Source organism: Aethina tumida, chromosome 2 (genome assembly GCF_024364675.1).
Source record: "Aethina tumida isolate Nest 87 chromosome 2, icAetTumi1.1, whole genome shotgun sequence".
NCBI lineage: Eukaryota > Metazoa > Arthropoda > Insecta > Coleoptera > Nitidulidae > Aethina > Aethina tumida.
Window position 1 is genome coordinate 4,808,202 of NC_065436.1, and position 26,679 is coordinate 4,834,880.

Here is a 26,679-nt window from a genome sequence, read left to right on the forward strand (position 1 = left end):
AAATAACTGATGGTTCCATTGGATAAAAAAACCTAATTGTTTTTTTTATTTTAATCACAAATTATCTTGAATCTTGTCTGGTGTGTTGCTCTTTTTATTGCGGAATTACAGTTGTAATAATGGGAAGAGTTTAGATGGCGTCAAAGAAACTTCATTGCGCCGGAAAATTTTACAAACTTCGTAGACATTAAATTTAGCGTTGCGCCAGTAAACATGTACAAACACACCAGCTTTTAGGTAATTCCAAATTGACTTAACTGGCAAAACAAAAACAGATTGTTTAACGTCATTTAAATGAGGTTGAATAACTTTGGCACACGTTTATTGTTCCTTATTGAATGATAACTCGTCTGTCTGACGAGGAAATGCATAAATGGAATAGGTAAATTGAATCCAGCTCCAGATTTTTACGGTCATTTAACTGATCAGGATTTAAAGGGATCATAATGAACGTTGTCTGCGAACGGAATCCTAATCGGGACCAGCCCGACTAATAAAGAATGCCTGCAGTGCCATATTTTTTTATTAGGACACCAGAATTGCTAGTTCGATCCTTATCCCGATTGTCTGACAAAGAGGATTAGCTTATCCCGGAAAATTAAGTAATTGATATGGACTGTGGATGCCTCTTTGTGGAGCAGTCCGTCTTCGTGACGATAGACGAGATTGCTCCCGGACTTACCTAGCGACAATAAAATGTTTATTGAGTCTTTAAAAGTTAGTTTATTGCCACCAGAACTCCATTGATTGAAAGTACTAAAGAGAAATACTGTATACAACATACTTACCGCATTAATGTAATTAATGAGGCTAAGCCCGCCGTCCCAGGGTTGTTCTTTGTCGCAGGACACGTTGGACAACTTGAGGGTGTGCGATTGTTCCAGCGTCTGCAGACCGATGGCGAACACGAAAACAGAGTCGTACATCAATGCCGCCTCAGCCTGCAATAAAACATATTTCCACATAAATTTCGTCGGATGCTGGACTATTCTACGGGGAAATAAATAATGAATAAAAAAGAATCGGACGGAAAGGCCGAGACGAAAATTCGAATCGAATCCCTTTGGGGAGTTTTGGATTCCTTTCTTATTTTGGCATCAACAAACAATACTGTATCGTTTTTAAACTACAGTTTATTAAGTAAATTTGGGAAATAATTAAACCTCAAAACTTTATTGCGTCGTACTCATAGAGCGGCAATAAAGTTAACAAAATTCAATTACCTTTTTATTGTGTTGGAGCTGTTGGTGCGGATTTTTAAGGTGGCACAATTTACAGCCAATAAAATAAATTACATGCTCAAACAACGCTGACACGTTTATATATCGGCATAAGTGGAGTAAATAAAAGTCTCCACCCAGGACGAAAATATAAAACACAGTTTGTCATGTTACAACTCCTCCACAAGAAATATGATGCGGCGTCAAACTTTTTAGGGTACACTAAAAATGTATTGTTACAAAATACCTGTGCATAATAGACTTGTTTATTGAGGTGAATAGTGAATAATGAGCCTCTTGGTAACACACCTCATATTTCAGTTTTTGAGTTAGAGTATATTTATTTTTTTACTTTACTCACGTTATTGATAAAGTAAATCTTTGTTTAATCTGGATGTAAGAAGCTCAACAGACTCAGGTCATAAAGATAGTTAATTGTTGTCCATTAAAAAATTAATTGTTAAATTAGCTTCAACAATTGTTGCCGTTTTCTTAATCGGGTGTTGATGTTGCTGTACCATCTTCTTTCTACACAGGAAAAGTACTGTAGGCTGGAATGGTTATTTCTTCAGTACGTGGTATTAGTTTTATGCTGAATCTAGGTTAGGTCTGTCAATGAGTGCCTATTACTTCTTTGATCTTCACATGACAAAAATATTTGTCATTGTGATGGTTTGGTGCTTCTCTCCAAATCGATGGTACGGTAATTTTAGGTACTGTCTCTTTGCTATGGTCCAATGTCGTAAAAATGTTATATAATATTTCCCAAATGATCACCAAAGTAAGAGGAGATTAGTTATGTGTCAGCCTACGAACTTTTCAGCCCACCTGTTAGGAGTAGGTTTATTTACTCAGTTTCAAATATTTATGCATTTATGCTGAATCTAGATTAGGATAAGTCTGTCAATGTGTGTCTATTACTTCTTTGATCTATATAAGATAAAAATATTAATCATTCTGATGGTTTGGTAGTTCTCTCCAAGTCAATGGTACTGTAACTTGAGGTACCGTCTCTTTTCTATGGTCCAATGTAGTAAAAATTTTATATAATATTTTCCCAAATGGTCGCCAAAGTAAGAGGAGATTAGTTATTTGCCAGCCTACGAACTTTTCAGCCCACCTGTTAGGAGTGGTTTATTTACAATCTTTCAAATATTTATGCATTTATGCTGAATCTAGATTAGGATATGTCTGTTAATGTGTGTCTATTACTTCTTTGATCTATACAAGATAAAAATATTCTTCTCTTTGTTATGTTCCACTGTCGTAAAAATTTTATATAATATTCTCCCAAATGGTCGTCAAAGTAAGAGATTAGTTATGTGTCAGCCTACGAATTTTTCAGCCCACCTGTTAGGAGTGGATTTATTTACTCCCTTTCAAATAATTTTACATTTATGCTGAATTTTAATACCAAACAATATCACAAAGTGTACCCAAAATAATAGAAAAAAACTGATAGAAGCTCAATAAGTTAGTGATCCGGGTATGACAGAGGTAGATAGAACGCCACATTATAAATATATTATCAGATTTTCGTTTTCTGACACCAAAATCATTTTCTTGGACTCACTCATCATTTATTAAGAAAAGATAGTAAGATGAGTAACCGATTTTGATGCCGATTTTTTTCTTGAAAGAACCTTAGAAAAAAAGGTGATCCTGAAAATTTGAGCCGGACTCAATCAAAGAATTTTTTGAAGCTTTTTAGTCATTTTCAAAAATTTTTATCTCAGTTTCTATATAACTTAGAGATTACGTTCAAATGACATTATTCTCTCTATATCCTCTACTTTCAAGATAAAAATAGATATTAGCGTTAAACTCATTTCCGATTTAGTTTGAAGCTTCCAACTAAACAACTGCATTACCTGTTTTCAAAATGCTTTCAAATCTACAGCTTCCAAAGTATAGGGTAAATAACTGCTGATATTTTTTGTGGAGGTGTATTTTGTTGATATCTGTCCATTTTGTCTTTAATTATATGGCCTTTCAAAGCCGATCTATTTTTCAAAAATTGCTATATTTAGATGGCAGTAACTTTTTTCTCGGAACTTCGATTTACTTCAAATTTTTAGGGAAGTTAGTCTATTACATTCCTAACAAGCCCTGAAAATTTTAACTACGACAAATAATTTATGGTAATTGTTTTATATATCATAGCATATATATATATATATATATAAAGTATTTTAGCCATAACTCTTCTATTTATTGTGTTACAATAATGAAAGACAATAAAATACAAAGTAGGAATAATTTTGTCAGATGCATAGAAGACACAACAATAACAGAAAAAACAATCCCAGTAGTACAGCTCATATTTGTAATATATTTTATTAAGTTGCCACAATTATGGACAACACTATACGTTCATAAAAGACGAAATATTGCAACTATACTTTGTATAAAATTTATCTTCAAGAATCCGATTAGTGATATTAAATTGAAAGCCATTTTATGGCGCCACACATCGCGAAACGTAAAGAGCGAAGCATCCGATCTCCAAAGAGAGATACCGACGAACCTACATTTAGACTTTCGTGTCGAAATCTCAGACTCCATACAGATACAAGGTACAATTCAATAAAATTTATATTCATAAATTCGTGTTGGGTTAAGTGACGGAACACTTGCTCGAATCGGGACACTTTGTAGATCTCTTTATGGTACATTAGATTACCCGAATGGATTTTGTCATTCGAAATATATAAATACAGGTCATGATTCCGATAATCTTACCTGTTGAAGACTTTCATTTCAAACCTTTTAATGTTTTTAAGTTTATTTCTTTTTGTTTTTTCAGTTAAGAAAATTATTAAATCATCTTTAATTTTAGTTTCCAACTGGTTCTTATTGAACAAACTTTGATTTCATTTTCTTGTTCTAAATTTAATTCTTTGTCATCCAGACAAAGTGTGCTTGTGGCACTTTTTTGGATTCTCACAGTTTTGAGAGTCGAGAAACGTCAATAAAAGGTTCAACCGATGTTTACGTAACATATCTGAGCTTGACAGACGAAGTAACATTAAAATTGTGTTCATAAAACCAAAGACTAAAAATAAAAATCTACGTACAACAATGTTAATTCTAACTAACATGGAGGAAAATTGCCTTTCACAACAAAATCCCCATGTAAATTCTAATTTTTACCCCATGACTGTGAAATGTCTCCGGAGAAACGGCGAAAGGATCTGGAGGCAGGCAATAAAAAACCGGTTCGGCACTTCGGTGTATATTTGCGAGATTACAGGCCCAGACCTCCTTGTATCCGGTTCAAGATTGAGCAGAGCAATAAATCAGGAGGCCGTTGAGTGACTTTCATCACGCACTCGACGAACAACTGACGAGCCAGATAAATCCATCCCAGCTTCGATTACCCCACATGACACTCGGGGTTGTTAATCTTTAAATTAATTCTTAATTCATCCGAGTTGAAGTAAAGGGTGAATGGAGTTGTACGTAAACCGGGTTAAATTTATTTCGCAACGATTCCGGTTAAACATACATTGTGGATGAATAAAGTAAACTGGGTTAGACGTTTTCTTTCCTGCTACCACATATTTCTTCTGCTTAATATATACAGTTTCATAAATTAGCTTGTTATCTGACGAAATAAAGTAGGAATGCTTTTAGTGAGCATCGGTCCGAACTGTATGGATTTATTGGACCAACTCCAACAACTGACAGATTATCCGAATGTCGCTTTCTTTTCTTGACAGCTCACCAGTTTGTTTGGAGTTGATGATGATTAGAAAGAAGTTATTGCATTAAAACACAACTTTGTCATTATTGTCTTTCTAGGGATTGCTTTTTACTTAATTTAGTTTCTGTAAATCCTTTTGTATTGTGGCACATTTAAGTGGGTGGTTAATGTGAGTGGGGACGAAGTTGTAGTATTTTATTGGCTGCCATAAAAAATTGAATAAGATAAATGAGGAATTGTTATGGAATCTGACAATAGAGATATATATTTTTCGTTGTTAAAAAATGATATATGTACAATGGTGGACAGAAATGGTGAATATTTATTTACTTGTTACAAATGTAAAGATGTATATGTATAGTGGTGGAAAAGAGTGTAGAATATTTATTTACTTTTTATAAATGTTACTTAATATTTTTCAAAATTTGTTGTAAATCTGATCAAATCTAATTTGCTGCACGAAGATGTATATGTATAGTGGTGGAAAAAAGTTTGGAATATTTATTTACTTGTTACAAATATTACTTTTATTGTAGGTTTGTTTATTTATTTAAGTAAAATTGAATGTTTAAATTATTATTATTAAATATGGTTTTGAACTTTTTTTTAACAGTAAGATTCTCATTATTTTAACCTTGAAAATAAATATTTAAAATAATTTAAATGATATTTATTATTCAATATTTTGATGTTAAAAAATTATATATGTACAGTGGTAGAAAAAAGTGTTGAATATTTATTTACTTGTTGCAAATCTGATCAAATCTAATTTGCTGAAAGAAGATGTATATGTACAGTGGTGGAAAAAAGTGTGGAATATTTATTAACTTTATACAAATGTTTCTTAATGTTTTTCATCATTTGTTGTAAATCTGATCAAGTCTAATTTGCTGCAAGAAGATATATATGAACAGTGGTGAAGAAAAGTGTAGAATATTTATTTACTTGTTACAAATATTACTTAATGTTTTTAATAAATAATTAAAATTTATTAAAAAAAATTATATTTAATATTTAAATTAATTAGGTTTGTTTATTTATTTAACTGAAATTGAATGTTTAAATTATTATTATTAAATATGGTTTTGAACTTTTTATTTAACAGTAAGATTCTCATTATTTTAATCTTGAAAATAAATATTTAAAATAATTTAAATGATATTTATTATTCAATATTTTGATGTTAAAAAATGATATATGGAAAAAATGTGGAATATTTATTTACTTGTTACAAATATTACTTAATGTTTTTCATAACACGTTGCAAATCTGATCAAATCTAATTTGTTGCAAAAAGGTGTATATGTACAATGGTGGAAAAAAGTATGGAATATTTATTTACTTGTTACAAATGTTTCTTAATGTTTTTCCTAATCTGTTGCAAATCTGATCAAATCTAATTTGTTGCAAAAAGGTGTATATGTACAATAGTGGAAAAAGTGTTTTATATTTATTTACTTATTACAAATATTACTTAAAGTATTAATGTTTTTAATAAATAATTAAAATTTATTAAAAAAATAATTTATAAATAAAATTTAAATTGAATATATTTTATTGTAGGTTTGTTTATTTATTTAACTGAAATTGAATGTTTAAATTACTATTATTAAATATGGTTTTGATCTTTTTTAACAGTAAGATTCTCATTATATTAGCCTTGAAAATAAATATTTAAAATAATTTAAATGATATTTATTATTCAATATTTTGATGTTAAAAAATGATATATGGAAAAAATGTGGAATATTTATTTACTTGTTACAAATATTACTTAATGTTTTTCATAACACGTTGCAAATCTGATCAAATCTAATTTGTTGCAAAAAGGTGTATATGTACAATGGTGGAAAAAAGTGTGGAATATTTATTTACTTGTTACAAATGTTTCTTAATGTTTTTCCTAATCTGTTGCAAATCTGATCAAATCTAATTTGTTGCAAAAAGGTGTATATGTACAATAGTGAAAAAAAGTGTTTAATATTTATTTACTTATTACAAATATTACTTAAAGTATTAATGTTTTTAATAAATAATTAAAATTTATTAAAAAAATAATTTATAAATAAAATTTAAATTGAATATATTTTATTGTAGGTTTGTTTATTTATTTAACTGAAATTGAATGTTTAAATTATTATTATTAAATATGGTTTTGATCTTTTTTAACAGTAAGATTCTCATTATATTAGCTTTGAAAATAAATATTTAAAATAATTTAAATGATATTTATTATTCAACATTTTGTTGTTGAAAAATGATATATGTACAGTGAAGATGTATATGTACAGTGATGAAAAAGTGTGGAATATTTATTTACTTGTTGCAAATCTGATCAAATCTAATTTGCTGAAAGAAGATTTATATGTACAGTGGTAGAAAAAAGTATGGAATATTTACTTACTTGTTACAAACATTACTTAATGTTTTTGATAATATCTTGCAAATCTGATCAAGTCTAATTTGCTGCAATATGATGTATATGTACAGAGGTGGAAAAAGTGCTTTTAATAAATTATTAAAATTTATTAAAAAATAATTATATTTAAAATCTAAATTCCTTGTGTTTTATTTAACCAAGTTTCTTCTGTTTCTTTTAATTAATAATTAAAAATTGGAAAAACATTCAACAAATTCTAAACTAAATTAACACATATTTATAATTGTAAATTATACTTTTATTTATTTTTTCCACTTACTCAACAACATTTTCAAATACAAATATATTGATAATTTGCTATTTAAAATTGTATTTTTACTTTTTATTAAATAATTAAATAAATTAGATACTTAATATAATTTTTATAAATTAATAAAAATTTATAATGATATATTTAAAATTGAATTTACCATATTTGGTATAAGTAGAGTGATGGAAAAAAATATGGAATATTACTTGTTCCAAATGTTACTATTTGTTGTTGTTAATATTTTTCTTAATCTGTTGCGAATCTGATCAAATATAATTTATTGGAAGATCCTATATTCAGATGTTTTTACTTTTATTAATAACAACAATTTGGTATGGAAAAAAGTATGGAATATGTTATTAATATTTAATTTAAATAAAAATTAACAAAAACTCAAATATTTCAATATTTTGTGGCAAACCACTGTCTTCTATCACTGCTTGTTATCTTTTTTGATGTCCTGACAGAATTTACACAAAATCAGCTCTCTGTGTAATTTATAATGTTTTTCCTTTCTCCCTTTCTCAAAGTTCAACTACTTTCTTCCTAAATTGAAGAGAAAAGTAAACGTGTTTAAGCATTACTTAGGTTGAAACCGACCGAAAATATGTTAATAATTTAATTAGAACCGAGAGCCAATAAAATAATATTCCAAAAAATGTATCCGATAAAAATATATAAATAAAAAACGATTAATGACAATACTAGTATACTGGATTATAAACATAAACTAACGAATTTGTTTAATACCAAAATCCAAGGGCATAAAAATCCACACTTTTTTCCACCACTGTAAGTATACATCACATAATCATTGTTTTACTGACATTTTTGAGTTTTAAAAAATAAGTATTGAGCTTAATGGATGTTAATTAAATACGTATGCGTCTTAATAGTTGGACCAGCAATTCCACGATTATCGAAATATCATAAATTGCGCTTATTCAACAGGAACACTAATATAATAAAGCCATTAAAATTGCCAGATTAATGACACCGGCTGCTGCGTCTCGTCGATCAAATTGAATTAGTTAAATGACGAAGGACCCGGTTTTATTAAGGCCCCCCCCTCAGTCGCTGGAAGGCGGGCAGGGCAGATGGTCCAATTAAAGCCCGAAGAAGAACCAGTCGAAGATGAGGGGATGGTGGCACATCGAACGGAAATAAAACGGAAATTGTTGCACTCATTCCTCGCGAATTTAAAGACACAGCGACTCGGAAATGTATTACACTTTCGCCGGCAAGCCGGAACGTATTTCAGACGTTTTGGCTTAATGAAATGCGGCTGATAAGTGCTATTGAATATTTTAATCCAGAATTTAAGATATAAATTCGAGATTGTCGACACTACGTCTAACAGCAGATGGTTGAAACTGTGTCCTTACCATCATCGTCAATTTTAGTCTATACTTTTATAAGGAGCTTCATCCTTTCGCATTAAAAAAGTTACTTCACATTCACATAATCCCTTTTATAAAACCCAATATATAAACTGTGATTAACAGTACGTGAAATTTTAGGGTCTGAAAACTTCTTCAGAACAAATCATTTGCATCAGAATGTCCCCCAATACATACCTCGATGAAAGACGAATTTATTGCCTGAGCTTCGATGTTGGCTTGGAACTTTTCCATATCTCTGAGCACATCCTTAACAACCAAATCGTCCAGATCGACGACACGGAAGGCGGTCATGTTGACGAAGTTGTATTTGAAATCCTCCAGGTCGAATGTTTCGATATCGAACGTAGTGAACAGATAGTGGTACTTGTAATCGTTCATTTGCAGCTGCAGAATCTGTAACAAGATTTACGGTGATAAAGTCGAGTTGTCTTATAATGTTAGATAGCACGTAGATTCGTCCTTTCGGAACAAACTTGCTTTAATCAAAGTCATCGATAATTATTGCTGCAGCACCAAACGAGGATTTGCTGACTGAAATCAGGAGGCATCAGTTGCAACATATTGAGTTTTTTATAACCAATCTGACAGTCAGATTTAGAGTGTTTTATGGCGGGAGTGGCAATAAAAACTATACCTTTATGTCCGACGATACTCAATGGCTGTTGGAAATTTATTGAGTTAGGGAGGTTATATTTAAAAATCGTTTAGCCTTGATTCATATTTTATAATTTGAATGGAGCATACACGTAAATTTCCGGCATATTTTTCTAAGCAATATAAATTCTGCACATTCTCCAAAGTGGTTCCAGTAAGCTTTATTAAAATTCTTATTGGGCATATTACGAACTGCATTTAGGATATGTTATAGATGCATTATGGAGATGAGAAATGAGATCATTAAAATATAATTTAGTGCCACACTTAGCTCGTATAAGGAGGATAAAGTGTAAAGTAATTTAAAATTCCTTTGACGCTCCTGCAGGTCTTCATTAAGCACAATAAAAATGAAATATGATATGTTTATCGATTATCAATCAACTCTAGTCTTCTTTGGAAGTTGCTCTTGTTATTTTATATATTGAAATATTAAAATTTTGAATAAAGAGTCTCATAAATCTTTGTGTTGTTTCTCTTATTGTTAATAAGAGATACGAAGCGATACATATCATAATTTATTGGAACGTTATTACTGGATTGCAAGATGCTAAATCCAATTGTAAAAATTTATGTTTCTCGTATTTTATTGTCCCGCCATAACTTACACAAAGTTATATATTAAAATTTAATTTTACATATGCGTCGGCTTTCATACAAAAGCGGTATTTGCATAAAAGAACCATGGAGGAAATTCAATATAATTTTCAACAGTCGCCAGCACGATATCACTTCATTTAATTCCACCAGCTTCATTATCTCACAAGAGAAATTACTGGACATTACCGTTGGATGTTTAACTGATTTCATTGTGTTTCATTCGAGTCTTTTCCGGAGAACCGGAATAAAAAACGGTGTGGTGCTGAATACATTTTAATGAACTCAACTATTATAAAATATCCTTACCACCCCTAAGATGGTGAATGTGCTATGTATATATGAGAACATCCATTACTTTTGGACGAAATTGTGCGCACGTGGGTAACCGATTTGGACGCCGATTTTTTCCTTGAAAGTACATCAGATATAAAAATGAAAATTTGAGGCCGATTTGATCAAATCTGGCCACTGGAGAATTTTTTGAAGTTTGAAATAAGTCAATTTTTTAGTCATTTTCAAAAATTTGTATCTCGGCCTCTATGTAACTTAGAAATTCCGTTTAAACGACATTATTCACTGTAAACCCTCAACTTTTAAAATAAAAATAAATATTAGTATGAAACTCATTTCCGGCTTAACTGGAAGCTTCCAACTAAATAACTGAATTACCACAATTTTACTTGTTTTCAAAATGCTCTCAAATCTGCAGTTTCCAAAGTATAGGGTTAAACAACTGCTGATATTATTTGTGGGGGTGTATTTATGTTGATATTTGTCCATTTTCTCCTTAATTATAGAGCCCTCCAAAGCAGAACGATTTTTCAACATTTTTCTCCCTACTTCGTTTTGCTTCAATTTTTCAAAATATAGTAAATATTTAAATGGCCGTAACTTTCTTCTCGGAATTTCGATTTGTTTCAAATTTTCAGGAAAGTTAGTTCATTATGTTCCCAGAAAGTCCTGAAAATTTTAACTGTGATATGGGACTTGGATTCAAGTTTTAAACATCTCGAAAATTGTGTTGTATAAAATAATTACCATAAAGTAGATACTGTAGTTAAAATTTTCAGGACTCGTTAGGAACATAATAAACTGACTTTCTTGAAAAATTGAAGCAAAAATTTAATGTTATGAACTGGCCATGTCTGGAATAAAAAACGGTGTGGTGTTGAATACATTTTAATGAACTCAACTATTATAAAATATCTTGACCACTCCTAAGATGGTGAATGTGTTATGTATATATGGGAAGACCCATTACTTTTGGACGAAATTGTGCGCACGTGGCTAACCGATTTGGACGCCGATTTTTCTTTGAAAATACATTAGAAATAAAGATGATTCTGATAATTTGAAGCCCATTTGATCAAACCTAGCCACAGGAGAATTTTTTGAAGTTTGAAAAAGGTCAATTTTTTAGTTATTTTCAAAAATTTGTAGCTCAGCCTCTATGTAACTTAGAAATTCCGTTTAAACGACGTTATTCTCTGTATACCCTCTACTTTCAAAATAAAAATAGATATTAGCGTTAAACTCATTTTCGGCTTAGCTGGAAGCTTCCAACTAAATAACTGAATTACCAAAATTTTACTTGTTTTCAAAATGTTCTCAAATCTACAGCTTCCAAAGTATAGGGTTAAATAACTGTTGATATTTTTTATGAGGGTGTATTTTGTTGATATTTGCCCATTTTCTTCTTAGTTATAGAGCCCTCCAAAGCAGGACGATTTTTCAACTTTTTTCTCCCTACTTCGTTTTGCTTCAATTTTTCAAAATATAGCAAATATTTAAATGGCTGTAACTTTCTTCTCGGAATTTCGATTTGTTTCAAATTTTCAGGAAAGTTAGTTCATTATGTCCCCTCAAAGTCCTGAAAATTTTAATTATGATAATGGACTTGAATCCAAGTTTTTAACATCTCGAACATTGTGTTGTATAAAATAATTACCATAAAGTAGATACTGTAATTAAAATTTTCAGGACTTGTTAGGAACATAATAGACTGACTTTTCTGAAAATTTGAAGCAAAAATTTAATGTTATGAACTGGCCATGTCAATATCTTGCCCTAAATTCTATTAAAAACTTATGGGAGATAGAGAATAACAAAATAAGACACACAAAGAGTTAGCAAGATTTACTGAAGGTCCTGTAAGAGGTCTGGCAAAATATGGATCCAAATATTTATTTAGGAATAAATGTTTTCATGTATTGTGTACAAGAAACAAAGTTCAAGTTCATTGCAACACACAATTATGTCACCTCAAAGCCATACTTGTACCGTATCGCATCGGAAACTTGGCAATGAAAGCGACCGCTCCTGTTTCGCACCTCGCAAATCCCACCTAGACAATACACCCTCAATCCCGAGCATCCAGACAATAAAATTTATGTCAAGACTTTGACCCAGTTCGCCGTCTTAGGGCCACTGCCTACTCACCCCTTTGAGAAAGTGCTGCATGTTCGAGGGCTTGGTGTCGATCACTATGTTGTGTATCTCCTTGCTCTTGATCTCTTTGAGCACGGCCCGATAAGACTCGGGATCCGCTTGCCGTAGGTGGATTTCGAAATCACGGTTGTGCGGCGACCTGACCAGCTCCCGGAGCTTTATTAGACCTGTAACAGTGAAACGGGGACACTCCAATAAATATTCCGGGACAATTACAACGTTAAATGGGTTTGTGGGGAAAGTGTGATCCTATTAGGTGGTATTTATGAGGATATAATTTAAGTCTAAATGTCTAAATATGTTAGGGATTTGGAACTTTTTTCTTCTTAAAATATCCCTCGCCAAAAACCATGTCTCTCTAGTCGATTCGTATTTTCATATATTCTACAATTATTAAAACCTATTTAAATTAAAACTACAGTAAAATGTTAAATATCTTAACCATAATTTTTTTGTTTAATGTGGGTTGTTAAAATTATATTATTGTTGTTTTATACAGTATTATAAAAACTACTATATTTTTGTTATATAAAATGTTACATATACTTTTCTGAATTGGGCTGGCATTATTTTTCAAAGGGATTTTTAAAGATTAAATCAACATTAACATTTTTTTATAATATCCAATTTTGGTCCATCTTTGAGGTACAGACTTGACCATTATTCGAATATACCAAAATCTATATTCCTTCAAGTTTTTTGAATTTTTGTGATGATTTCATTTAAATTTGTAAAATTTTTTATGTCGAATTTGGTTATAAATGTGATCCTCTATGTTTTCTTTAGGGTAAAATATTTTTGCTATAAATCTGGCTACTACTGTATATTATATATATAAAATAAATATTTTACGTTCTCTAGAGTATGCATTTGTATTCTGTAAAGCTTCTGTAGAAAAACTTTTTCAATTTTGATTAGTTTCTAACCACTTTTAAGTTTATTCAGATATTTCCAGATTCTTTAGATCTTAGAGGGTTTAAATCCTTTATATAGTCAGTCACTCTATTTAAACATTGAAATCTTTCATATCCTTTTCTTGATACTACGACAAAAACTAAAAAATAAATTAAAAATTCTATATATTAGAAGAATAAATAACCAGAATAATTCATTATTTAAATTCTTTAAGAATTTCAAATGGTTTAAATCAGTATTTTTATGTTTTTTTTTATTTGTAATATTTTAACTACTGAATTTTGACATTTTTTCTCCTTGTATCATGTATATATTAAAATTTTTCTGTTTCTCTTATAAACTCATTAAATTCCTCATTAATATTTTAATGTACTATTAAGTACTGTAGTTTATATTCTATTTATATTTAGAATTATATAGATTCTATAGTGTAGCCATTAGATTTCCTATATTAGGTTTAGTTTTTGAAATTAACACTTAAAAAACAACAATTAATAAACTGTATTTAATTCAAAAAGTGATTTTGTAGTAGTTTATAAAGTTCATTCATTACTTATCACTTATCACATTTTCTTTTTTATAACTTCCTAATATGAAGTGTTCTTGGCCACCTCCTCTTGTTTTCTTCGGTCTTGATAACGTTGAATCATAATTTTCTAGTTAGTTTCACTTCGACCAGTGATTAAACAATTATAATAAGCAAAATGCTGAATAAAAGTAATAAGTAAAAAGTTGATATAATTTTGTCCATTGAAAAATAAAAAATAGGCAATTTTTTAAAGAATAAAATTTAATTGACCAGTTACCTAATAGATACAATAATAACAAAAAAGGTACTATCATTCAATTCATAATAATATTATTATATAAATAAAATTGAAGCAGAAAATTCTAAATACAAATAAAAAATATTTTATATATTAGAAGCATAAATAAATAATTATAAACTCATTAAATTCCTCATATATATATTTTTACTATTCATTATATAGATTCTATAGATTTTTTATTTTACTATTTTTATATTTCTTAGTTATTCTATATTGTTCTAAATTTTTATTATAGAAATTTTAGATTTCTTAACATTTTTAAGTTACTTAAATCCTTTGTTTCTGTTTTTTTTTGGGCGTAGAATCAAGTTTAGCCATGAGATTTCGTCTATTAGATCTAGTTTTTGAAATTAACTCCAAGAGACAATTAAAAAACAACTATATATTTGATTCAAAAAGTGGTTTTATAGTGTCATAGTTTATATTAGTATATATTCATTACTCATCGCTTGATTGTCTTCTTTATAACTTCCTAGTATGAAATGTTCTTGGACTGTGTAGGTGAGGTAGTGGACCAAATGTGGCTATACACAGTTTTAATTTTCTAATGAACCTATTTGTTCAGTTCTTGATGTTTAAAACCTTGATGAATTCTTTAATATGCTTCAAAGTCACTGTCGTTTCCTTCATCAAATTTTTCTGTACCATCTTCCGACATCTTAGGAAGACTGGTGAAGGATGGATTGGGTATTTCTTCAGACTATTCTTGATATTTTATTGTTGAAGCCAGATTAGGTCCATATGTATTAATTGTTCTTATTAATATCCCTGAAATTTACTAAACAAATGGTAAATGGTTTCGTATTCCTTCGAAAGCATTGATACGTCAATTTTTAGGCACAGTTACTTTAAAATTTTGTTTCTTTTATGTTTTTGATATCTTAACTACATGTTTTTTAGATTTTTGATGTTCTTTATTCTTCTTATACCATTTATATTTTAAAATTTTTATTATTGTTTCTGTTTCTAGTGTAAACTCATTAAATTCCTCATTAATATTATTACTATTAAATATATAGTTTTCATTTTTAACTTCTTAGAGATTTATTAGAGTTTCTACATCCGAATTTTTATTATAGTTTGTCCACATTTTTTGTTTTTCTTAGATTTCTTAACATTATAAGTTACTTAAGTCCTTTGTTCCACGATTTTTGGATGCAGAATGAAGTGCAGCCATTAGATTTCTTTTAATACATCTAGTTTTTAAAATTAATCACAAGTGATACTTAAAAACTAAGTATTATTAAGCTATAGGACTATACATTTACTTCAAAAAGTTGATTTAAAGTAGTGTATATAGTATACATTCATTACTTATCACTTGATTTCCTTCTTTATAACTTCCTACCATGAAGTTGTCTTTGACAATAGTATTAATGTACTAATGTAACCTGGAACCTCTTTGTTCAGAAATTGTTAAATCTGGTTTAAAGTTACTGTCGTTTCCTGCTTCTCTACCATTTTCCGGCAGCTCAGGAAGACTGCTGAAGGATGAAAGGGATATTGGTAGATATTTTATTGTTCAGATGGTGAATAGTTTCGTGTTCCTTTGAAAACATTGATACGTCAAATTTTAGGCACAGTCACTTTAAAATTTTGTTTCTTTTGATATCTTAACTGCAGATTTTTTTGATTCACTAAATATTTTGTGTTCTTTAACTTTTATATTTTAAAATTTTTATTATAGTTTCTGTTTCTCTTACAAACTATCCTCATTAATACTATTACTATTAAATACCATAATTTATATTCTATTTATATTTGAAATTCTATGGATTTTATAAACTTTTTATTTATACCTTCTTAAATTTCTTAGAGATTCTACATTCCTCCAAATTTGTGTTATAATTTGTCCACATTTTTTATAGTCCTTGACATTAAAAGTTACTTAAATATTTTGTTACAGGATTTTTGGACGCAGAATCAAGTGTAGCCATTAGATTTCTTCTATTGCATCTTTTTAAAATTAAATTTAAATTATTTTAAGTCTCACCCACTTTTCAAGTAATGAACCTATTTATTCCTTACATAACTGAAAAGTTTCAGTACCTTGAGTTACACCGTAATTTTGTACCTGTTTACAGTAAATACAAACACTTAATGTATCCATCGATTAATGAAGTTAGTTGTGTGTGGGAATTAATTTGTCACCAGTTTGGAAACTTTCTCCCACTCTCATTGTACAATTAGCCAAAACCTACGTAAGTAATATTCACTCCACCACGCTCTAAACAATGGTTATTTAGGTCGAAAGTTCCTCTCATAACGGCATCCTGATGGGTGTATTAAGTCCGTGCACTTAAACCAACCCAGTTCGCCTATCTCTCTAATTCGCGGAGATTATTTATTGGCGAGAACGTGCTTCCTGTTGCAGGTCCAATCTGGTCCCGGATTAAATATGCGGACTTCAAACGCATCGAGATTTAATTTTTATTTTACGCAATCTTAGGGGAACTAGGTAAATCAATACGGAATTTAAATGTTCGGCTCTGACAAAGAGTCTCAACACAAACATTAAGACGTCGCTAAAAGCTTTCTTGTACATCCAAGCGATAAATGAGAGCTATTAAATTGCAAACTTGGGCCCCATAAAAATACGTTTTTGTATCGTCGAAGTATTTGAATAATAGGAATAGGACATACGAGCTTTCGTTGAAGTTGAATCGGAGGGGACATCAATCATCCCTGTCCTTAGAAAGGCAACATGGTCCAACAAAATAAATTCAGATAATGTTTTGTGTTATATCAACTATACAAATACACCAATAAATATTATTTAAAGCAGCTAATCTTTATTGGAAAAGCATTACTATTATAGAAACTTTATATAGATAGATATGGAAAATCATAAAACTGGATTTATTTGTTGCTGTTAAGAAATAACATCAAAAATATATCATTTTTTTCATTTTTAAGTGTTGGTGACAAAGACAAAAACAAAGTCATTAAAGGCACCATTATTTTAATCACATCAATTAATTTTAAAGTTTGCGATGGAATTTAAATTTATAAAAGTTTGGCTTCGCTCCAATTCCATAACAGTTTTATAACATAAAAGAGTCAATGAGAATATTAATTAGCCGGTTTTATTTAAAATGTTGGGACGGACAGTGGCGATAAATTCTAGGGGCAGTTGTAATTAAAAATCATTTTATGTTCTGCTCTAGTTTCGTAGGTGTTGAGCCTTTTATTGTGTATTATGTTTCGGTCGAAGCTCCAAATATAAAACCGAGTTAATTAAAACGGTCAGTTTGGCCTTTAATTTGCATTTGAGTTAGTGTAAAGTATACTTAGTAATTAGCTACATATTTTCTGAAGTTCCAGGGAATTTCAGCCAACTTATTTTAAAATGTTTAGACTTATTGATGACCCCTCAAGCCATACCGCACCACAAAAATGGAGTAATAAAATGGAAGTCATCGATACAGCCCGCAGATTATGCTCACCGTAATCCTCCTCGTAAATGATGGCGACTTTGGTCCAATTAAGGAAGGTCATGACGTCCTGAAAGGCGGTATTGAGAAGATGCTGCGCCGGATACAGATTTATCGAGAATTCCCGGACGTCCGTTTCGAGGTCCAGTCGGGCTTCCAAATGGGGTATGTCGAGGGCGTCGCATATGGAGTGGATGTGGGCGCCGAGCAGCGGGTCCGACGGTCCGAAAACGGCGTGGACGCCGTGCTGGACTTGATTGCATGCTGGAATGATAAGCACATCAACCTAGTTAGAGTTTAGGGTGTTCCACATTTATTCAGATTACTAATGTTGATTATTTTATACATTTTTAAGATATTTTAGTTTCTAAATTTGGGCCAATAAATATTTATAATATTTTTCTGAAGTTTCCTCTGAAAAAAATATTTAGATTTTCTTCTTTGTTGGGTGTAAATTGTTCATGATTAATTATTATGTAATAGTAAACTTAAATTTACATTATTTTAATTAACTTTTGTAATTTTTAATACATTACTTAAATTCAACAAGATTAATTTTAGAGAATGGGATAAAACATGATAATATATTTATAAAAATAATCTGTATATATAATATAAACACGATTGGGCCAAAGGTTACAGAAATATGAGAAAAATATAATTTTGGAAATTTGAATTTGAATTTCAGGAAAAACTTTAGAAAATAAATATTTAGATTTTCTCCTTTGTTGGATGTAAATTGTTCACGATTAATTATCATGTAATAGTAAACATAAATTGTTATTATTTTAATTAACTTTTGTAATTTTTAATAGATGTTAGTTAAATTCAACGAGATTAATTTTACAGAGTGGGATAAAATATGTTAAAATATTAATAAAAATAATCTGTATATATAATATAAACACGATTGGGCCAAAGGTTACAGAAATATGAGAAAAATATAATTCTTGAAATTTGAATTTGAATTTCAGGAAAAACTTTAGAAAAGAAATATTTACATTTTCTCCTTTGTTGGATATAAATTGTTCATGATTAATTATCATGTAATTGTAAACTGAAATTGTTATTATTTTAATTCACTTTTGTAATTTTTAATAGATATTACTTAAATTCAACGAAATTAATTTTACATAGTGGGATAAAATATGTCAATATATTAATAAAAATAATTTGTATATATAATATAAACACGATTGGGCCAAAGGTTACAGAAATATGAGAAAAATATAATTTGTGAAATTTGAATTTGAATTTCAGGAAAAACTTTAGAAAATAAATATTTAGATTTTCTCCTTTGTTGGATGTAAATTGTTCACGATTAATTATCATGTAATAGTAAACTTAAATTGTTATTTGTTATTTAACTTTTGTAATTTTTAATAGTTATTACTTAAATTCAACGAGATTAATTTTATAGAGTGAGATAAAATATGTTAATATATTAATAAAAATAATCTGTATATATAATATAAACACGATTGGGCCAAAAGTTACAGAAATATGAGAAAAATATAGTTTTTGAAATTTGAATTTGTATTTCAGGAAAAACTTTAGAAAAAAAATATTTAGATTTTCTCCTTTGTTGGATGTAAATTGTTCATGATTAATTATTATGTAATAGTAAACTTAAATTGTTATTATTTTAATTAACTTTTGTAATTTTTAAAAGATATTACTTAAATTCAACGAGATTAATTTTACAGAGTAGGATAAAATATATTAAAATATTAATAAAAATGCTCTGTATATATAATATAAACACGATTGGGCCAAAAGTTACAGAAATATGAGAAAAATATAATTTTTTAAATTTGAATTTGAATTTCAGGAAAAACTTTAGAAAATAAATATTTAGATTTTGTCTTTTGTTGGATGTAAATTGTTCACGATTAATTATCATGTAATAGTAAACTTAAATTAATATTATTTTAATTAACTTTTGTAATTTTTAATAGATATTACTTAAATTCAACGAGATTAATTTTATAGAGTGGGATAAAATATGTTAATATATTAATAAAAATAATCTATATATATATATATATATATATATATATATATATATATATATATATATATATATATATATATAATATAAACACTATTGGGCCAAAGGTTACAGAAATATGAAAAAAATATAATTTTTGAAATTGAATTTCAGGAAAAACTTTAGAAAAGAAATATTTAGATTTTCTCCTTTGTTGGGTGTAAATTGTCCATGATTAATTATCATGTAATAGCAAACTTAAATTGTTATTATTTTGATTAACTTTTGTAATTTTTAATAGACATTACTTAAATTCAATAAGATTAATTTTACAGAGTGGGATAAAATATGTTAATATATTAATAAAAATAATCTGTATACATAATATAAACACGATTGGGCCAAAGGTTACAGAAATATGAAAAAAATATAATTTTTGAAATTTGAATTTGAATTTCAGGAAAAATTTTAGAAAATAAATATTTAGATTTTGTCTTTTGTTGGATGTAAATTGTTCATGATTAATTATTATGTAATAATCTAAATTCAACAAGAATAATTTTAGATAGTGAGGTAAAATATGTTAATATGTTTATAAAAAATAATCTATATGGTGTTAGCTACTCAAAATTTGGCCCAGTGGTAAAGAAAATCTAAATTTTTATAATACATTAATAAAGTTTCTTCTGAAAAAAATACAACCACTGAAATTTAAATTTCACAAATGGTTTTTAACTCATATTTCCATAATCTTAAATTTGGAATGTGTCATCCTAAAATATGTAACAACAATTAAATTTAATAAACTTTTTCCATATTGTTACAGGAACGTAGATTCTGGGGCGTACTTCTCTGTGTTTTTCCCTTTTAATCGCCTCTGAATATGTTTTAAAACTATTAAGCTTTACATATTCCTTTAACAATTTAAAAGAAAAAAGTACTCTTAATGTTGATAAACACAGACGTTTTTGTGATATTTCAGTTTTAATATTTGAAGAAAATTAAAGTGAACACTAAAACTGAAATATCTCAAAAATGGCTGAGATAATCAAAATTAATCAAGAGTACCTTTTTTCTTCCAAATTGTGCAAAGAATATGAAAACTTTAATAGTTTTAAAAAATATTTAGTGGTGTAGAAAATAGGAAGAGGAAAAGAAGAAGACCCTCCATTTATTCCATTGAATTATAAGCATATATTTTAGGATAATGCACACCAAATTTAAGTATGATTGGACCAGAGGTTACAGAAATATGAGAAAAAAACTAATTTTGTAATTTAAATTTGAGAGGCAGTATTTTCTTCACTAGAAACTTCAGAAAATAAAATTATTTAGGTTTTCTTCAGTATTAGACGTTTTATAACTGCTCCCAAAATGTATACATCCATTTTAGATACACCTTGTATATTAGAAAATGGTAAAAAGTTCCCTTATTGTTGTTTTTTAATGATTATAATTTTATATATTCAAAAATAAAATATGAAATTAATGATATTATATTGTATTTGTCAATTTTTTTAAAACTGTAATAATTTTGTACATATTTGTGTTTGTAAAGTTAAATAAAAATGAACAATTTAAATTGCAAGTAAATCTAAATGGTATCAAATAAAATCAAATAATTGTCAGCACATAAACGTATTGGGTATCAAATAAAACTAAATAATTCTCAGTGAATGTATCTGGTGTCAAATAAAATTAAATAATAGAAGTGTTATAACAAAAAACCAATACATTTGTTATCTAGAGTAATAAATAAATATATTTTTACATTTTTGAACCTCCATAATTACTTTTTCTACTTTTCCAACCCTGCCTTCTTTCATCCCCCGTGTGACGAGTTAACACTAACTTTCTCCACTTAAAATTCATGTTACTTCTCTTCCCTCGTTTAAATAAAACTAACTAATTCTCAGTAAATGTATCTGGTATCAAATAAAATTAAATAATAGGGGAATTACAACAAAAAACCAATTCATTTAGAGTAATAAATAGATATATTTTTACATTTTTGCACCTCCATAATAACTTATTCTACTGTTTCCAACCCTGCATTTTTTCATCCCTTGTGTGACGAGTTAATATTAACTTTCTCCACTTAAAATTTAAGTTACTTCTCTTCCCCTGTTTAAATAAAACTAACTAATTCTCAGTAAATGTGTCTGGTATCAAATAAAATTAAATAATAGAGGAATTACAACAAAAAACCAATTTATTTAGAGTAATAAATATATATTTTTTTACATTTTTGCACCTCCATAATAACTTTTTCTATTGTTTCCAAGTCCGCAATTTTTCATCCCCCGTAACACGCCGCGTGACGAGTTAATACTAACTTTCTCCACTTAAAATTCAAGTTACTTCACCCCTGTTTTCCTAATTTTTCCCGACTTAGTGTGCCAAATTAGGTTCTCGAACGGACAGATTTAAGTGGTACTTAGAACGATGCTCGACGTTTTGTCATTGCACAAAGAAATCATTTAGACTGGAATTGAATAATACATCAAGCCTTTTTGGAATACAGAATGGGAGACGTTTGTTGTTGGCAAAGAATGTGATCTGTCTTTTTGTTCGGGGACATTACATGAAATACAATTTAAATTCTATAAGAAAAACCAGTTAACTAAAAAATTAAAAAACACAATAATTCATTATTAGAATATGATGAGAGTCTCCTGCTGAGCTTATTATTAAGTGGCTTTAATTTCCTGAGCACCATAATGCGGGTCTAAAATATTTTGCAGGATGAGAGTAATTGGAATAATTTAATGTTGTTTAATAACAAAACACGTCACACTTTTTAAAGCTTCGTATTGTGGCTTCACCACGTCACTAATTGCTCTGGAATTGAAAGTCGGAAGCTTTTATTTGATTTATAAAGTTTGGATTTCGGCAATTATAAAGTTTTCAAAACTGATATAAATTATGAACTTAATTAAAATTTGTCCTGTTAAAGTTATTTTTAAATTTTAGTAGTTAAGTTAAATGAATCGAATATTTTAAGGAGTGCGTAGTAATTGAAAAGTTTTATGGAAGTTTTAACTTCGATAGTTGTATTGAAACTCTCGATTTTATTTTGACGAAAACGAAAGTGATAATAAAAGCTTGATATTTATGAGTTCTTTTGAATTTGCAAAGTATAAAGTCTGGATAGTTTCTGGACCATAAATATCTGAAATTTCAAATTACACACACAGACTCACTGGATCCGCAGGACTGCAATATAATCTAGACATCAATTTATAATGCACACTTTCTGCATTTTGAATATAAACTGTAAATTCAGCGTTAAAAATTTATTCAACTTTAACTTGAGGATCTTAGTGGTTGTTGAAATCATTGATGGAGCTTGACCAGATCATTAATTGCCTTTTGAGGCTCTTTATAAAGGATAATATGTGTGAATTCTTCTTTCATTTGCATTTTTTACCTGACCAACTTGAAGTGTTATTGATACAGAACCAAATTCCATCAATGCGACTGACGGAACCCACCCCCAAACATTCCCGTGTCATAAAGCAAAGGCAAACACGACGCCTTAACTAAATCTGCTTGTCGCTGTCAGTGTCGCTTACCTTTCTTGCTTGCGTGGAAACTGTCATCCCGTGGCACGTACTGGATATCGTACACCAGAGACGTGTAAGGGAGCAAAGCCTTGTCCTTATTTATTTTGTAGACGGCGTATTTGAACGCAAGTTCGGTCGGTCCGTCTTTCTGGTCCTCTGTAAATATCGCTCCTGGAACGGGAGAAAAAAATCGGGCCGGTAAGTTTTGTTAAGTTTCGAATCGTGTTGTGAGTAATCAGAAACGAAAATATCCGGAAGCTTTTGAGTTGTTTGGGTTCTTACTTGTGTTGGAAGTAAAGTGTTAAGGGAATGGTCGTGTGATTCTATTAAACGTTCACGGTCAATCTAACTTTTACCTTGTCAAACATTTGACTATTCAAGACACTTGGCTTAATCGTGTAATTGAGAAGACGCTTTTTATATTTGTATTAACACAGCAGGAAATGTAAATAAAACTTCCAAAGACCTGGTTAAGTTGTAAATGGGCTTTCTTTTAAGCCAAAACAATTACATCCTTAAGTAATTGCTTTTGTTTTAGGAGTAAGCTATGGTATTTAGATTTTCTTTGTTTTTACCTATTTCAGATTAAATGGGTATGATTCATTTCACAGTATAGACAATTTACATTATTGTAGATAATCAATGCAATAAAATTTTAGTTATTTATATGGTATTCATAAAAAATCCAATGAGTTTTAAGTTCCTGTAATCCCTTATAATATTCTATTTTTTTATCTACTTTAGACTGTGCAATTTTTTCTATTATTGTATGTTAAATAAATATTTTAATAAAATTTTAAAAAATATTACAGATTTATAATATTTTATGTGCTAACAAAATTGGATGAAAAAGTCCTAGCACTAAAATTTTAACTAATTGTTTGGTGAGCAAAGATTGTTAACATGGCTATATTGGTATTACAAAAATTTATTCATATTATATAATATTAAATATAAAAATTTAAAAAAAAATTGGTCAGTTTATCGAATAAAATTTATTCTTTATATTATTTTTAAATAATTTTAACCTTTTATATTCTTTAGGTCTTTTAGTCCCTTAAAATTAATGGGTTTCTTAGACAATAAAATTTTTAAATAATAATATTAATTATATATTTATTAAATAAAATAGCAATTATGGAATAATGGATATAAATTTAAAAACTTTTATAGGTTTTTAGATCCCAGAATTTATTTAGATACTTTAAATTTTTTAGTCAAAAAATATTTAATACTAATTTATTTACATTATATAATATTAAATATAAAAATACTAAAAAAGCAGATTTAGTCCACTTTATATAATAAAATTTATCCTCTATATAGTTTTTAAACAATTTTAATATATATTATATATTTTAATATATATTATATTTTTATGTCCTTTAGATTCCTGAAATTATTTGAATTTTTTGAATTTTTAGACCTTTAGATCCCTGAAATTATTTGAATTTTTTGATTTTTTAGTCAAAAAATATTTAATAAATAAATAATGTTTTAATAAGTAATTTATTTATTTATGAAAATATTTGGATTTTTTAGATTAAAGATTTAAGAAGTAATTAATTAAAATATATAAAATTATAGTGTCCATATTAAATGAGAAAAATATTAAAATAATTTATTTTCATTAAAAGTCTTATTTTAACTGTCTTTGATGTACAGAGCTAATTTTACAAAATATGTTTTCCATGAAATTAGTTTCTGTTTAATTATATAAATGGTTAACCTTACTATAATTGTATTACGAGAAATTATTCATATTATATAGTATTAAATATAAAAATGTTAAAACAATTTTGGGGCAGTTTATCCAATAAAATTCATTCCTTTTATAATTTTTTAAAAAATTGCAAATTCTAGATTCTTTAAAATAATTTATATAACTGAAAATATTTGGATTATTTTGGATTTATTTGACAAAAAAATATTTTACAAACATATAATGGTTAGTAATTTTATTATTTAAAATTTATATTCTCCTCTAATTATATTTGTTAAATATACATAAAATATATACATTTATAATGTACATATTAAATGAAAAGAAGTAATAAAATATGTTTTCCATGAATTTAGTGTTTATTTAATTATTCATATTATATAAAATAAATTTAAAATTATTAAAAAAAATTGTTTGGATAATTTTCCAATAAAATTTATTTCTTTTATAGTTTTTAAATAATTTTAAACTTCTAGATGCTTAAATAAAATTTACATAACTGAAAATGTTTGGATTCTTTAGATTTTTTAGACAAAAAATATTTTATAAATATATAATGCTTTAATAAGTAATTTGTTTATTTAAAATTAAATTTACCTAAAATGCATACAAGTATAATTTTCATATTAAATGAGAAATATATTAAAATAATTTATTATCTACTAATATACATTGTTAATATTAATATAATTTTATTACTAAACATATTAAACATAAAAAAATTTGGATAAGTTTAACCAATAAAATTTATTTAATTTAGAGTTTTTAAATAATTTTAAATTTCTTTAATACTTTAAAATAGCCTATATAACTGAAAATATTTGAGTTCTTTAGATTTTTTAGACACAAAGTATTTTATAAACATATTATTATTATGTTATAATAAGTAATTTACTTATTTAAAATTTATCTTCATGTATTTTTGTTAAATATACCTAAAATATATACAATTATAATGTGTATATTAAATGAGAAAAGTAATAAAATAATTGATTATCTACTAATTATTAAAAGAGTTTTATTCTAATTATGTCTTTGGCATATAGAAATAATTTTATAAAATATGTTTTTCATAAATTTAGTGTGTTTAATATATAAATTGTTAACTATAATTTTATTACAAGAAATAATTCATATTATATAATATTAAATATAAAAATATAAAAAATGGGTTACTTTATCCAATAAAATTTATTTCTTTTAAAGTTTTTAAATAATTTAACTTCTAAATACTTTAAAATAATTTATATAACTGAAAATATTTGAATTTTTGAAATTTCTTATAAATATATGTTTTTATAAGTAATTTACTTATTTAAAATTTATATTCTTGCATAATTATATTTGTTAAATATACCTAAAATAAAATACAATTATAATATGCATATTAAGTGAGTAAATTATTAAAATAATTTATTGTCTACCAATCATTAAAAGAGTCTTATTCTAACTATGTCTTTCATGTATAGATATAATTTTATAAAGGATGTGTTCCATAAA

At 27.8% G+C, this 26,679-nt stretch overlaps 1 protein-coding gene across 7 annotated transcripts in view; it reads right to left on the minus strand.

Moving 5' to 3' along the window:
* Positions 1-26,679, minus strand: part of LOC109596226 (glutamate receptor ionotropic, kainate 2) — a 147,185-nt gene that overhangs the window by 23,484 nt on the left and 97,022 nt on the right. For 6 of the 7 annotated variants that reach the window (XM_049963269.1, XM_049963264.1, XM_049963266.1 and 3 more), the window contains exons 3-7: positions 23,466-23,627; positions 17,913-18,164; positions 12,713-12,888; positions 9,194-9,412; positions 789-941 (exon numbers count right to left, since the gene is read on the minus strand). In XM_049963269.1, coding sequence (XP_049819226.1) covers positions 789-941; positions 9,194-9,412; positions 12,713-12,888; positions 17,913-18,164; positions 23,466-23,627 — 962 coding nt within the window. The remainder of the gene's footprint in view (positions 1-788; positions 942-9,193; positions 9,413-12,712; positions 12,889-17,912; positions 18,165-23,465; positions 23,628-26,679) is intronic. The other variant, XM_049963265.1, reaches the window with a different exon arrangement.